Source organism: Syngnathus leptorhynchus, chromosome 9 (assembly GCF_054491065.1).
Source record: "Syngnathus leptorhynchus isolate UIUO chromosome 9, UIUO_Slep, whole genome shotgun sequence".
In the NCBI taxonomy this organism is placed as follows: domain Eukaryota; kingdom Metazoa; phylum Chordata; class Actinopteri; order Syngnathiformes; family Syngnathidae; genus Syngnathus; species Syngnathus leptorhynchus.
This window is the reverse complement of record NC_141203.1, coordinates 4,425,543-4,438,321: the sequence shown is the minus strand read 5'-3', so window position 1 is coordinate 4,438,321 and position 12,779 is coordinate 4,425,543. Positions and strand designations below refer to the sequence as shown.

Here is a 12,779-nt window from a genome sequence, read left to right as displayed (position 1 = left end):
CTTCCCCCATTCCTTCTTTGGTTTCCTAGACAACGGCAAGAAAAAGACAGTTTCGACGGGTGAGTTGACACGGGCTGCCAGGAATGTGGCACATTTAGCTTGTTTCATGCTTTTGTGGCTGTTCCTGCTAAATGCTTACCACTTCACTGTGTGGCGGTCATGGTGGGCGCTGCTGGCCTCTGCCAAAAGGTTCCTAAAGATCAAGAGATTTATACAATTTAACAATAGGACACAAGTCTAAGCACTCTAACACTTCTCACATAAATACCAGACTGTTTTTTTGTTCTCAGGTGAGTTTGTTTGTGTACAGTTTTTGCTTGCTGTTTTGCATCGCGGGCTGGGGCTGTTCTCTAACTAGCTGAGCTTTTTGTGCCTCAGAGTGGTCATCTTGTGTCAGTGTGCTCTCTAACGTCTGGCCGCTGGACCAACGTTTCAAGTTTCTGGATGATAAATGGTTGACTGTACTTTGGATTTATGGGATACAAACTGTCAAAATATTATGTTGCCATAGAACTATACGACTGTACATTCACTAAAACAAAATGAGTGAGAAAAAGCTCTTTCAAAGGCACAATAAAAGAAGTATTTTGCCATGCCCATGAAAGAACCTGATTGATTTTCATTTACTGTTCAGGATTATTATAAAAACATAACATTTATGAGCAGCGTTGTTCTATGGCTGTGTAATATTTGACAGACAGATCCATAACTGACCCCCTGTAACTAAAGCTGCGATTCCCATTTTTGCTTTTAGTTCTGATTTCTTTTCCTCACTTTGTTTCCTTAGGAGCAAATCAACAAATGACATCACCGAGGAACCTGTGTTGGTCAGACGGCGGTCTCAATATGAAGCTCGCGAGACATACCGCGAGCAGATTAAGCAGAGTGACGATAAGTGGCAGGATGTAAGTGTGACACCTAAATGCAAAGAGGTGGGAGGGGGGAAAACTCCAATCATATTATTGTGATATTATGATTCACATTTTTTACAGTCAGCAATAATTCAAATAGACTTCAATTAGAGGAACATTTTGGGAACTTCCTGTGGGTAATCTAAAGATCACACGCTTCTCAGGGAGCACATATCTGGCTTTATTCAGTGAGTGCTTTAAGAACAACACAGTTGACCAAAGTGCTTAACACAACATAACGCAATACAAAGGGGGGCAAAAAAGCCCGAGTAACAACACTTGTAAATATCTAAAATTCCATTGATATAAAAAAAACAATACGAATAGATATTTTTTATCTTTTAATAACCAGAAAAAGCCAAATGAATATTTATATTGTTAAGATTTTGATTCTAAACTACTGTAAAGTGAAAAACTGATTGATTATTCAGTTATGGATTTAGTTTTTAATAAGGAAATCCAACATACTGTAATTCAAGCTAAAAATAGTTATCCACATTCTGCATTGTGTCACGGCTGGTCGAGCAGTTCTCTATGTACTGTCTTGTCTAATTCAGTTTAGTCGGTGCGTTGTAGAATAATGATTCCTTTTACGCTGCATATGGGTCACACAAACCCCTATCCACAGGAGTGGCGAGCCAAGCGGGTGGAGCCTAAAACACACAAATAGAACATTGTTCACTCGCGTGAACGTCAGTCCTGCTAAGGTGGGTCATTTGAACCCGGCTTCTTCTTTACAGGACTTAAGCAAATGGAAGAACCGGCGTAAGAGTGTCAATTCTGACATTGTTAAAAAGAAAGAAGAGCGGGAAAAGGTTGAGCAGATCACATACAGCGGCAGCACCAGAAATTCCAAGACCTTCAAGGAGATGCAAGATGAGAGGTATGAGGGCAATGCACACTTTGGCCACAATCCTAGCTACCTCTCTGATGAAATCAACTTGTTTCTTACTACCCTCTCATCATCCCTTGGGTCATCAGGGAGAAGAGGCGGAGCGGCAGCCTCAGTAGCCGCATTGGGTCGCTCAGCTTTGACAACGACAGCGACGTATTTGAGAAACCGAAACCCCGTACCCGGGACAGCATGACCAGAAGCTACACTATTGACACTTATAATTACTCCTCCGGCTCATCTGAGCCCGCTCAGAAAGAGGACAAGCGCCCAGATGTCTCGCTGAGGTCCACAAAGCAGGAAGTCGAGTCCGTTAAAGTTCCCGACAGGGCCACAGCTCGCAGCTCGTTCAGCACACCCAAACCTTCCGAAGCCACGTCCTCGCTCAGGAGTTCAGTCTTTGAAAGCACGGCCAGAACAAAGGAGAGGTCACTACTTCCGAAAGCCTCGCAAAAGCTGCCTGAGCCCGAGAGCCCGGTCAAGGTGCAGCCCCCAACTTCTGGTTCCATATTCAAACCATCGCTGGCCAGCAAGACAGACGCCAACGCTGCGGCGGTTTCTCGGATAGCCGCCTCCCTTCCTCGGATAGCCGCCTCCCTTCCTCGGAGCTACCAGAGATCGGATAGTGCGCGGCTATCGTCAGTCATGACGCCAAGACCTTTTGGGACCCAGGCAACCCGCGTAGGCTCACTTACCCGGAGTGTCACAGTGAGTCCATGACCCTTCCTCGTAATCGAGTTTCCCATCAAAATACAGCGGCACCTCACATCCAACCGTAATCTGCTACTCCAAATCGTACAACCTTTGGGGTTTCAAATCTTTTAGGCGCCACTGTAGTTTGTGATCCAAACTCTGTTCACAAAATGAGGCCGGACGTCCGGTGTTCATTCTTTGTCGATATATCTTTTCCCTACAGTTGAACGACTCTAACAATCGCATCAACGGCAACACCGCCGTTCCTAAGAATGCGTCGGTGCCGAGCCGCTATCATCAATTCATGACTGTCGAAGAAATGGCCCAGTCGCAGTCGAGCCCTGTCCACAGCAGTGAGGACGACGACGACGACGAAGAGCAAGAAGAGACCACAGGGAAGAGTGTCACCTCTACATCAAGCATCTCATCCCGCACCGTTCAGGTCAAGAGGGACCTTCCAGCTAACGAAGCCAGCAAGGTATTCCTGCAATGCTCAGATTTTGGATGGTGTGTCACAATCAGTCCTGCTGTAAAATTGGAAAATGACTTGTAGTGGTCGACTATTTATGATAACTACAGAAAAAGTTCTTGATTTGACATTTGATCGAGTGCTGGAATTGCTTGAATGCTGACAAGAAGTCTAGCTTGCTTCAGGGCTCTGGTCCTCCTATCCATTAAATCCAATTGTTGTTATTTATCTTGACTCTCTCTGTTGTTTGCCTCTGCTTTCCAGGAAAGTATGTGCGAGATGCGGATCAGCCTCAACCAGAAGCCCAACAGCAGTCGAGACTTCGGCTTCGATGTGGCGTGGGATTCTAGTGGGGCTCACGTCAATTACATCCAACCAGGTATCAGCAGAAGCATCCAAGACACTCAAACCCTTTCTCCCAAACTATTGTAGTGCTATTTTCTTCCTAGTTCTTGCTTTTAGAAAATGCATCAGTAGCCAGACCTCAGTCTTTCGGGGGCCACATAGCTGCTGTGTATGACCATGTTTTCTAGTCCACTGCAGTTAAGACCTATATAGGACAGCATCTTTCTAGGACAGCTCTCCCGGGCCTGAACTTCCCATTTTGACTGAGACTGCCCCTTCTCCACGATGCACATCAATTTAGTTTCACTTGTGAATTTAAAGTTCAACTTTCACCCTGTCTGGCTCCTACCAGTCCTGTTGTGTTGTCTGTCTTCCACAGGCAGCCCAGCTGATATGTTCCAGTTGCAGGCTAGGGATGAGGTGCTGACATTGAACGGCCACCGGGTGGCAGACATGAGCTACCTTGACTGGAAGGCCGGCATGGACCGAGCTCTGCAGGAGGGCAATTTGGTGATGGACATCAGGCGTTATGGCAAGAGCAGTGAGTCATACGTGTAGTGTGTGTGTGTGTGTGTGTGTGTGTGTGTGTGTGTGTGTGTGTGTGTGTGTGTGTGTGTGTGTGTGTGTGTGTGTGTGTGTGTGTGTGTGTGTGTGTGTGTGTGTGTGTGTGTGTGTGTGTGTGTGTGTGTGTGTGTGTGTGTGTGTGTTGTGTGTGTGTGTGTGTGTGTGTGTGTGTTTGTGTGTGTGTGTCCACCAGATTTGGACTATTTAAACTTTAAACAACGTCTTGGGACAACCCAAGAATTTAAAATGCAAGAAAGTACTGACCACTTTTGCGGCTGTAGCAGCTTCCACTTTGTTTAGGGGATTTTTTGGGGTCCAGAGGATTGTGTTGACGTTACTTTTCCCTCACCAAACTTGTCGCTTGCACTCCTCACAAATAACTAATTGATTGTGACAGTCAAAATTGGAGCATAAATTGTTTGTTGAATCATGCGTGAATGATCCCATGACAGCATGGCAGGAGGCCCCATACGCCTCCACTTGTGATGATGACTGTTACTGTGTTGAGCGTCCATGGTTTTCATTTATACTTTTGTTTCTTCTGGAGATATTTTCTTACTTTTTTTCACTTCTTTCTTTTAGTGGTCCTTATTTCTCTTATCAGCATTTACTCCTAACCGTTTTTCTTCTGGTAGGAGCAACACAACACACTCATTTCCCACAGTTTTAGTCTGGCTGGCTAACTGGTACAGTAGTGAATATTGTGAGGAATTGTGTTTGTTTGTTTGTTTGTTTGTTTCTTTCTTTCTTTCTTTCTGTCTTTCTGTCTTTCTGTCTTTCTTTCTTTTATTTTTCAGTATTGAAAAACTGCATTTTATGTTGATCTTTGTCTGATATTTAGATTAGTTTGATGGTCTTGAACATTATATTGGGGGAAACTATGCACAAAAAACTAGGACTTTGAGATAAGGGTAAATATTTGTTCTTTTTCACTCTACTGTACTCAAAAAATGATCACAACTGGAAAAGCCATTTCCAAACGTCTGCACCCACATTAGCTGGTTGGTTTTAACACACCATACGTATAGTATATTTGTTTCAAACTCTTTGTGGGTGAATGACAGCTGTCATATGATTCATGGCTGAGGAAGGTGGTTTTTCTGTCCCGTTCCCCTCTGCTGCTATGACACTCGTGTTTTTTGCTTCTCTCTGGGGAATTTCTCAGCATTTGGCTTCCTTGTTGCCACTAAAACATATGCTGATTTAAAAAAAAAAAAAAAAAAAACACCAAAAAATATGTTGCTATATTGTCTGCATGCAGACTGGGACAGAGATCCGTCTTCCCCGCCATTTAAAGGCCATAAGACCATCAATCTGACCAGTACGGATCGTACCATACTTGTAGGTTTCCCTGATGCCGGTGCCACCAACACGCTGGATTTTACTTCGCTCACTGACACGTCCGCCAAGGCTGCCACCCACTCGGTCGTGGTAAGTGAACCCCCAAATGCTTTGAGCTATCTGCAGGCCAGATTTTTACTAAAGGAGAACTTTTGTGCAGGATGTGGCTTCCAACGGCGTCGATGGTGGTTACCCCAAAGTGTCCATGATGACAAAAGGTAAGGTCATGAAGTAAGGGTGACATAGTAGTATATTAAATTTGTTTTCCTTGATTAAATTTTATTTCTCCCATCTCCTGTATAGAATCAGAGCCCATTTCTATGATAAACTTAAAACGGAGATCAGAGTTTTTTGAGAAAGGTAAAAATAACATGTTTTACGAGGTTTGGGGCTTATTTAATGTTTTTAACGCTTTCGTTTCATGCAATAATGTCTCAGCCTTGGAGTGGTTTGCTTTGCATGCTTAATGATCAGTTGGAGGATAACTGAATAAAAATAGGGTACCAGTACCAGGGTAATCTAGTACCAGAATGTGTTTTGGGCCCAACTTTCACTCCTTGAACTTGTCTGGTTCCAGAGGGTTTTTCTTTCCTTCTTCAGGCAGCTCGTCAAAAATGATGTTACCTTCATTACAGCAAAATGAATGAAAACCTTTCTTTGATTTTATTTTATTTTTTTATGTTAGATTTTAGGGTGAAATTAAACCGTATTCTCAAAATCGACTTATGTATTTTTCTTCATTGAGTGGAGAGGTTTCATAGCATGGTAAAATGAATGGAAGAAAATTATTTGAATCTAAAATATATCTTGTATTGTTAAAAAAATGACAGAAATTTCGATTGAACAAAACTCTAAACACTTTTTTAATAGCGTTTTTCATTTATTTTAAAATTAAAACGTATTCTCCCTTTTTTGGTTACTTTGCTATGCACATTAAAAGCATATTCCTGCCCTGCTCTCAGCATGTTCAACCTTTTTCACTTCTGCATGCTGATGATGTGCTTATGCAATCATGCTCTTCTTAATTTCCTCCATTTCCACCTATTGTCCATCAACATTTGATGTATATCGGCTGCTGTTGAGTGGAGGCAATCAATAAGTTGGAATGGGGTGAACGTGACATTTGTTTGTTTCTCATGGGTTGTTGTTCTCATTGTGACTTTTCATGATCAATTGGTGCTTAACTGGGCAATAAAAAGTAAATAAGCCCGTCAGCAGCCTGTTAATGTGGCAGATGGCCTGCAGGGTGCCTTGAATTAATCTTCCATGATGCATGACACAAATATTGACTGGATGGTTTTGTCTTTTTTTCAAGGATCAGCAGGCTCTGACATGCCAGATGTGAGTACCAACATTGATGCATTGCCATCTTTATACAGTACATTGCTATATTTTCTCAAAATAGTGCACATCCATTGAGAAATTAGTTATGACCAACTAAGTAAATTAGATTTTGTCAATATTTAAAATAGCGTCTAGTCATGGAATGTTGTCTTATTTGGCCCCTCAGTAGCACAACTGAAAAATCCCCCCCCTCTACATTTAAGTTGAAAATCCTTTCAGTCATTTTTAATATTACTAATGTTTTGATTACCTTATTCAGCAACACGGGAAGAACCCAGAAGAAAGGAACAGCTTAATGTTCTTCTGCATGGGCTTAATTGTGTGTACATGTCCTCTCCATCCTCAGATACCTGTTCCACCTCTCACCGCGTCTTCAACTCGCTGGTCCTGGGATCCAGAAGAGGAACGCAGGCGACAGGAGAAGTGGCAGAAGGAGCAGGAGCGCCAATTACAGGTATATTTAAAATAGTAGAGAACATTTTTTCCATATTAAGAAGTGTCAATATTATTGTTTTGTCATATAGGAGAAATATAAACGTGACCAGGAGAAACTGCAGGAGGAGTGGACAAAGGCTCAGGAGGAGATCTCTAGCAGTGTTCCACAACGCGGGGTACCACATCATTTATTTTAACTGCTACAGTAAATGATATACTAACGCTTTTTTGTTGGAAAGATTGACTTTAAAAGAGAAGAAATACGTATAACAATCTTAAGTTCCTAGTATTAGAAGAAAATACTTGTATTATTTTTTGGGGGCTTACAACAATTTATAAATTATGTACTTATAGAAAGAAATGTAACAATACAAAATTTCTAACATCAAGTATGATAATCTTATATGTGAGACAGATAAATTATTATATTGCACTGCAATTTCTCTAATATGCTATATTTCGGTCATATTTTTGTTTCTCCTGCAGCCAGTGGGCCCAACGCCCGCCTACTGGGACCTAGAGCAGGAGCGAGAGAGGCTGGAGTATGAGAGGAAGAGGAGGGAGGAGGAGGACCAGCAGGAGCGCATGAAGCTGGAGTTGGAGAGGCAGCGGAGAGAGGAAGAGTTTGAGCGCCAAAGGCAGGAGATGAGGAGGCGGGAGGAAGAACTAGAGCGAGAGAGACAGGAAGTCGAGAGGAAGAGGAGGGAGCAGGAGCAGGAACTGGAGCGCCAAAGGCAGGAGATGAGGAGGAGGGAGGAGGAGCTAGACCGTTTAAGGCAACAGGAGGAGGAGAGGAAGAGGAGAGAGGAGGAGCTGGAACGCCTGAAGGTGAAGGATGAGAGGAGGAAGAGGGAAGCAGAGGAGGAGCGCCAAAGGCAGGTGGAAGAGGAGAGGAGGAAGAGGGAAACAGAGGAGGCGCGCCAAAGGCAGGTGGAAGAGGAGAGGAGGAAGAGGGAAGCAGAGGAGGAGCGCCAAAGGCAGGTGGAAGAGGAGAGGAGGAAGAGGGAAGGAGAGGAGGAGCGTCAAAGGCAGGTGGAAGAGGAGATGAGAAGGACCGGAGGGAAGGAGGAAGAGGAGAGGAGGCAGAGGGAAGAGGAGGAGCTTGCGTGGCAGAGGAGGAGAGAGGCAGAGAAGGAGGAGCTGAGGAGGAGGCTGATGGCTGCGGAAGAGCAAGAGCGGCAGGAGAGGAATCGTGTCATCGAGGAGCAACGGTCATTATGTTGGCTATTAAGATAATGCAATAATGTGTGGGTGTGCGTGTGTAATATAATTTCCATATGAATTGCAAATGGTAAAATGTGGAAAAGAATGTGTGCCCCCCCCCCAAAAAAGTCTAAATTTAATTGTGGGTTTTTTTTGTTTTTACAGGGCTAAATGGCTTGAGACTGAAGAAAGACTTCCAAACAGAGGTCAGTAATTAAGTGTTACAATACACTTAGCAGTTGTACGTAAAACTGTGACCTTCAATGGAATCCACTGAATTAGTGAGGCACACGTAAACGTCAAATGTGCGCCGCTGCTGTAGGTTTGTCAATGCATCGGGGCGGCATGGCCAACTGGCTGCTGGAGGAGCAAGCCAAGAGCACACGGGAAAAAGTGGCACACGGTCAAAGGGCCGCAAGCGAGCGGGAGAAGGAGAGGAGAAACATTCTCATTGCCATGAGATACAGGGAGCCCCAGAGAGGTCGGCCCCGCAATCGTTGGCTCTGATTGGCCTCTGAATCAAAACATTCCAATCAGCATGCAAATCAGACAATCGGATTCAAAATTGATGGACTTGATCAAATCTGACTTTTCAGCATCAACATTGACTGTTTAAATGTCTTTAGAATGAACAGAAACTAGTTTAGGGAAGCCTGTGAAACACTTTATTCCAACACACCAAATGCAAAGAATTCTAATTTTGTTCCTGTTCGTGCTGGCCGCATGGTTAGATCCGATTTATTACTGCAACAGTTATGAGACGACTATGGCTAGAAATGACACAAATAAACGCAGGTGATAATGTTAACCGAGTTACTGCTGTATTATATTAAATTGGCTCGTGGCCCTCAATATTGCAGGACGTGACTGTACTGACTCGTTTTCATGAGTCGGCCATGAGTTTTGCTGCAATTATAGCGTTTTAAAATGCTAATTATGTTTTTGATTTCATGTGTCAGCGGCTCTAGAATGATGAAAGAGTTGCTTATCTGTATCTCATCTTTGAGGTTTTCATTCTCAGCGATCGTGTCTGGCCTCCCCCTCTGTGATTGCAGTGATAGCCGGTGATGTGGTCGACGCAATGGGTGGGCAGCCGCTATCGCAGGCGGAGCTCCAACGCCAGCAGCTCCTGAACGACATGAAGAAGAAAACTAACTTATTGACGGACAACAGCTGGATCCGCCAACGCTCCGCCACCACCCCTAGCCACAGCGACCTGCCATCTACGCGCAGGTAGGTCAACCATTCCGGTGCTGGTGTGGTTGGTGTGGGCTCGCTAACGCCGATGTACGCAGGTTGTGGGTTTTGGTGCTGGGGCTAACTGGCAAAATTGGGCATGGGGTTGGCTTTGCAGGGGCGGTTCTCTTGACCACCTGGATAACCCCCCCAACTCCTGGCGTTCGTCTTGGACACTCAGGAGCGACTCCCATATACCAAACTACTCGCGGCCTCACTCCGCCCTCTCCGGCAGCGTTCCCTTTTACGGCGATGGGCCGCCAGGGGCGCGGTTCGGCTCGAACACTCTGCCCGCCTCTTTCGGGGGCCCAGCAGCTGGGAACACCCCCTTGTCTGGACAGTTGTCGTCGCTTTCAACATCTTCTCTCTCACCCACCACCTCCCCAGAACCAGAACCTGGTTCTGACGCAGGTGGTCGGCAGCAGCGCAGCAGGTAAACTGGGCTGGTCTACTGGCTTTGAACAGCGGTGATGTTGCAGCTTTTATGGGAGTGCCGGCTAAAGCTTCAGCATTTTATGGCAAATTATTTTTATTTCAGACTACTGTATGTCAATTTTTTATTTTTATTTTACAATACTGTGTATAGATTGTGAGAATTCTTCAATTGGCAAACAGATTTTTCATACACACACATATCTATATCTATATCTATCTATATCTCTCTCTATATATATATATATATATATATATATATATAACTACTGGCTATATATAATTACTATACATGTATAGTTATTATATATAGTTTAAAAATATACACACATATGTGTGTGTATATATATATATATATATATATACACATACGTACATATATTTATATATGTATATGTAGTGTTTTAGTGGTTTTGTGCATGCTCGTTTTGTTTGCCAAGTTGAAGTATCAGCCATGCTTTGAGCAATTGCAAGTGTCTCCATGTGCTTCCATATGTCCAAGTTGTGCTTTGTGCGATATAGGTCTGTGAGCGGTAAGAAAGTATGTACATTGTGTGACCTGGCGCTGGGAAAAGGAGCAGCCATGATCATCGAGTCCCTCGGACTCTGTTATCATTTGACCTGTTTTAAGGTGAGATCATTTTCACACCTTCTGACTCACACCTTCCTTTTCGCACTTCTTGAAAGTCTAAAGTGTTAGTGAAAGATAAAGTGTATTTCAGCCCAAGTCTTGATTGCCCTTTCCACTTTATTGACATGAATGATCAGCATTATTTCCTTCAACCAAAATGCATTCAAACATCATTCCACCTCATATTTTGTTTTACGTCTGTCTGAGCTTGTTGTCATACCTGCTTTTATTATCAATTCTAAAATATTATATTACACATCAAATGTATTGTTATTAGTAGTAGTAGCAGTAGCAGTATTATTATTAGTAGTAGTATTATTATGAAAAGCTGATGTGCTAGAGAAAAAACAAGGGCATTTTCTGAATAGAAACCCAAAAAATATTTGTGTACTTGTTTCGCTGATTTAAGATTTGTTGACTAGACCAGAGTATTAACTTTGTCTTGTGGTTATAGGTGTTGTTCATCACATAAGATGTGAGAATTTTGACAGCGTTTGGTTAATCAGTCAGCCGGCTGGTCAGTTGGTCGGCCATTCAGTTCCTTACTTAGTCAAGTTGATAGCTCGCTGGTTGGTCAGTCTCCTGGTTGGACAGTAAAGTTATTTAGCTGGTGAGCTAATTGTTCAGTAAAGTAGTCAGACATCAGTTCTTCACCCAGTCAGTTACTTAGGTCACTAGTGTTAGTTAGTTAGTTAGTTAGTTAGTTAGTTAGTTAGTTAGTTAGTTAGTTAGTTAGTTAGTTAGTTAGTTAGTTGGTTGGTTGGTTGGTTGGTTGGTTGGTTGGTTGGTTGGTATGTTGATGAGTTGGTCAGTTAAGTTAGCATAGTAAGTCAAATTGCAGGTTGCTCAGTTTTTTTGTTAGATAATCAGTCTGTTTGTTGGTAATTTATTGGAATTATTAAAAAAATGCATCACTGTTTGAACAATCAACTTTGTGTTCATTTCTAGTGCATCGACTGCAAATCGGCCCTCGGGGGATCGGAAGCCGGGGCTGAAGTCCGAATTCGAAACAAACAGCTCTACTGTAACACCTGCTACATGCGATTCAAAAGTAAGTACCGGCCATCTACCTTTATTTTGTCCACTCACGGTAGCTCATTAACAGGTTTGTAGTTGTGCCCCTATATCCAACAGTCCAAAAACACCTATTTGCCGTAATTTACAATGCCTTGATGCATTTTATTTCTAATACAGACTGGGTAGTCAGTCAGTCAGTATATTGGTTAGTGAACTCGTTAACAGGTTAGTGTGTTTGTTACGTATTTGGTTGGTTCATCTGTCTTTCATTCACTTAAAACGACACAATACTTAACCAGGCTGTTACATGAACATTTATTCAGCCCTGTGAATCCTGCCAAGCAACAAGTACCTGGGCTGGCATATAACATTGCTGCAACTGCCTGTGAAGTACGTACCATTTAAAGGTTTTGTGCCGTGTCTCGTCCAGCTGCCCAGCCCACCTCAATGTAATTTGAGGGTCCTCCAGAGGATCGACGAGGAGACCACAAGCGACAACAACCCGTGATTGCCCCCACCTCTCCTGGCTTCTGCATCTTCATTCCTAAGATTCGAATTGTTCTTTTTTTAAGTGGGTAAGGCTGGTGATGTATATTTTAGGCGCAAGATGTGAAATATTACAACTGTACAAAGGGTTCTTCTTATACATGCCATATTTGGTAACTACAGGGGTGGGAAAATCCAAGGCCCATGGGTTCAAATGCAGATCAGGTGAACGTTAATTCTATCGTAAATATTATGTTTTCAAAAATCTAGCATGGCCTTGGAAGAAAAAGGTTCCTCACCCCTTTGCTTGATATCTTACTACCGTATCTTCCTTTTATTAATTCTCGAATGAAAATAACTTTTCTTCCTACTAGCGGTGTTCAGTGGTCATTCGCCTACTTATGTGCCTTTATGTCTGCAAGAGGGAGAAGTCATTAAGATTACTATTATCATTATCCAGGCTGTATTTAATGAGATGGAATATTATGAAGAATATGTAATGATGGCACAGATTTGTAAATAAAGATTTTAACTCTGATGTTGCAATGGTGTGGTGTCTGATTCCAGGTGTTTGGGTGGAATTTCAATGAGGCAATTTGTCATGCCCTTTTGATTCCGAAAGCGGCAATCCATAACGCTTTTGACAAGCCATCTCCACAAATCGTAATAATTCCGCCACCGGGGCTGTTACAAGAGATCCAATTTGCAATGAGCGTTTATTGAATATTCATACACCTGCCTCTTGCTTCCTCGACAAAAGCTAGGAAATTGTCCTTGTCA

General features: G+C 43.0%; 1 protein-coding gene across 6 annotated transcripts in view; it reads left to right on the top strand.

Moving 5' to 3' along the window:
* LOC147050738 (LIM domain only protein 7-like) overlaps nt 1-12,537 on the top strand; it is a 48,951-nt gene extending 36,414 nt beyond the window's left edge. For 2 of the 6 annotated variants that reach the window (XM_085921298.1, XM_085921299.1), the window contains exons 10-29: nt 30-59; nt 788-905; nt 1,652-1,794; nt 1,893-2,511; nt 2,720-2,974; nt 3,230-3,344; nt 3,690-3,851; nt 5,136-5,305; nt 5,376-5,433; nt 5,519-5,575; nt 6,531-6,556; nt 6,906-7,013; nt 7,084-7,170; nt 7,481-8,205; nt 8,363-8,403; nt 9,253-9,430; nt 9,552-9,866; nt 10,388-10,496; nt 11,445-11,547; nt 11,944-12,537. In XM_085921298.1, the coding sequence (XP_085777424.1) occupies nt 30-59; nt 788-905; nt 1,652-1,794; nt 1,893-2,511; nt 2,720-2,974; nt 3,230-3,344; nt 3,690-3,851; nt 5,136-5,305; nt 5,376-5,433; nt 5,519-5,575; nt 6,531-6,556; nt 6,906-7,013; nt 7,084-7,170; nt 7,481-8,205; nt 8,363-8,403; nt 9,253-9,430; nt 9,552-9,866; nt 10,388-10,496; nt 11,445-11,547; nt 11,944-11,966 (3,442 nt within the window). In that variant the 3' untranslated portion in view covers nt 11,967-12,537. The remainder of the gene's footprint in view (nt 1-29; nt 60-787; nt 906-1,651; nt 1,795-1,892; nt 2,512-2,719; nt 2,975-3,229; nt 3,345-3,689; nt 3,852-5,135; nt 5,306-5,375; nt 5,434-5,518; nt 5,576-6,530; nt 6,557-6,905; nt 7,014-7,083; nt 7,171-7,480; nt 8,206-8,362; nt 8,404-9,252; nt 9,431-9,551; nt 9,867-10,387; nt 10,497-11,444; nt 11,548-11,943) is intronic. The other 4 variants (XM_085921302.1, XM_085921300.1, XM_085921301.1 and 1 more) reach the window with 4 other exon arrangements.
* Nucleotides 12,538-12,779: the final 242 nt, after the last annotated feature.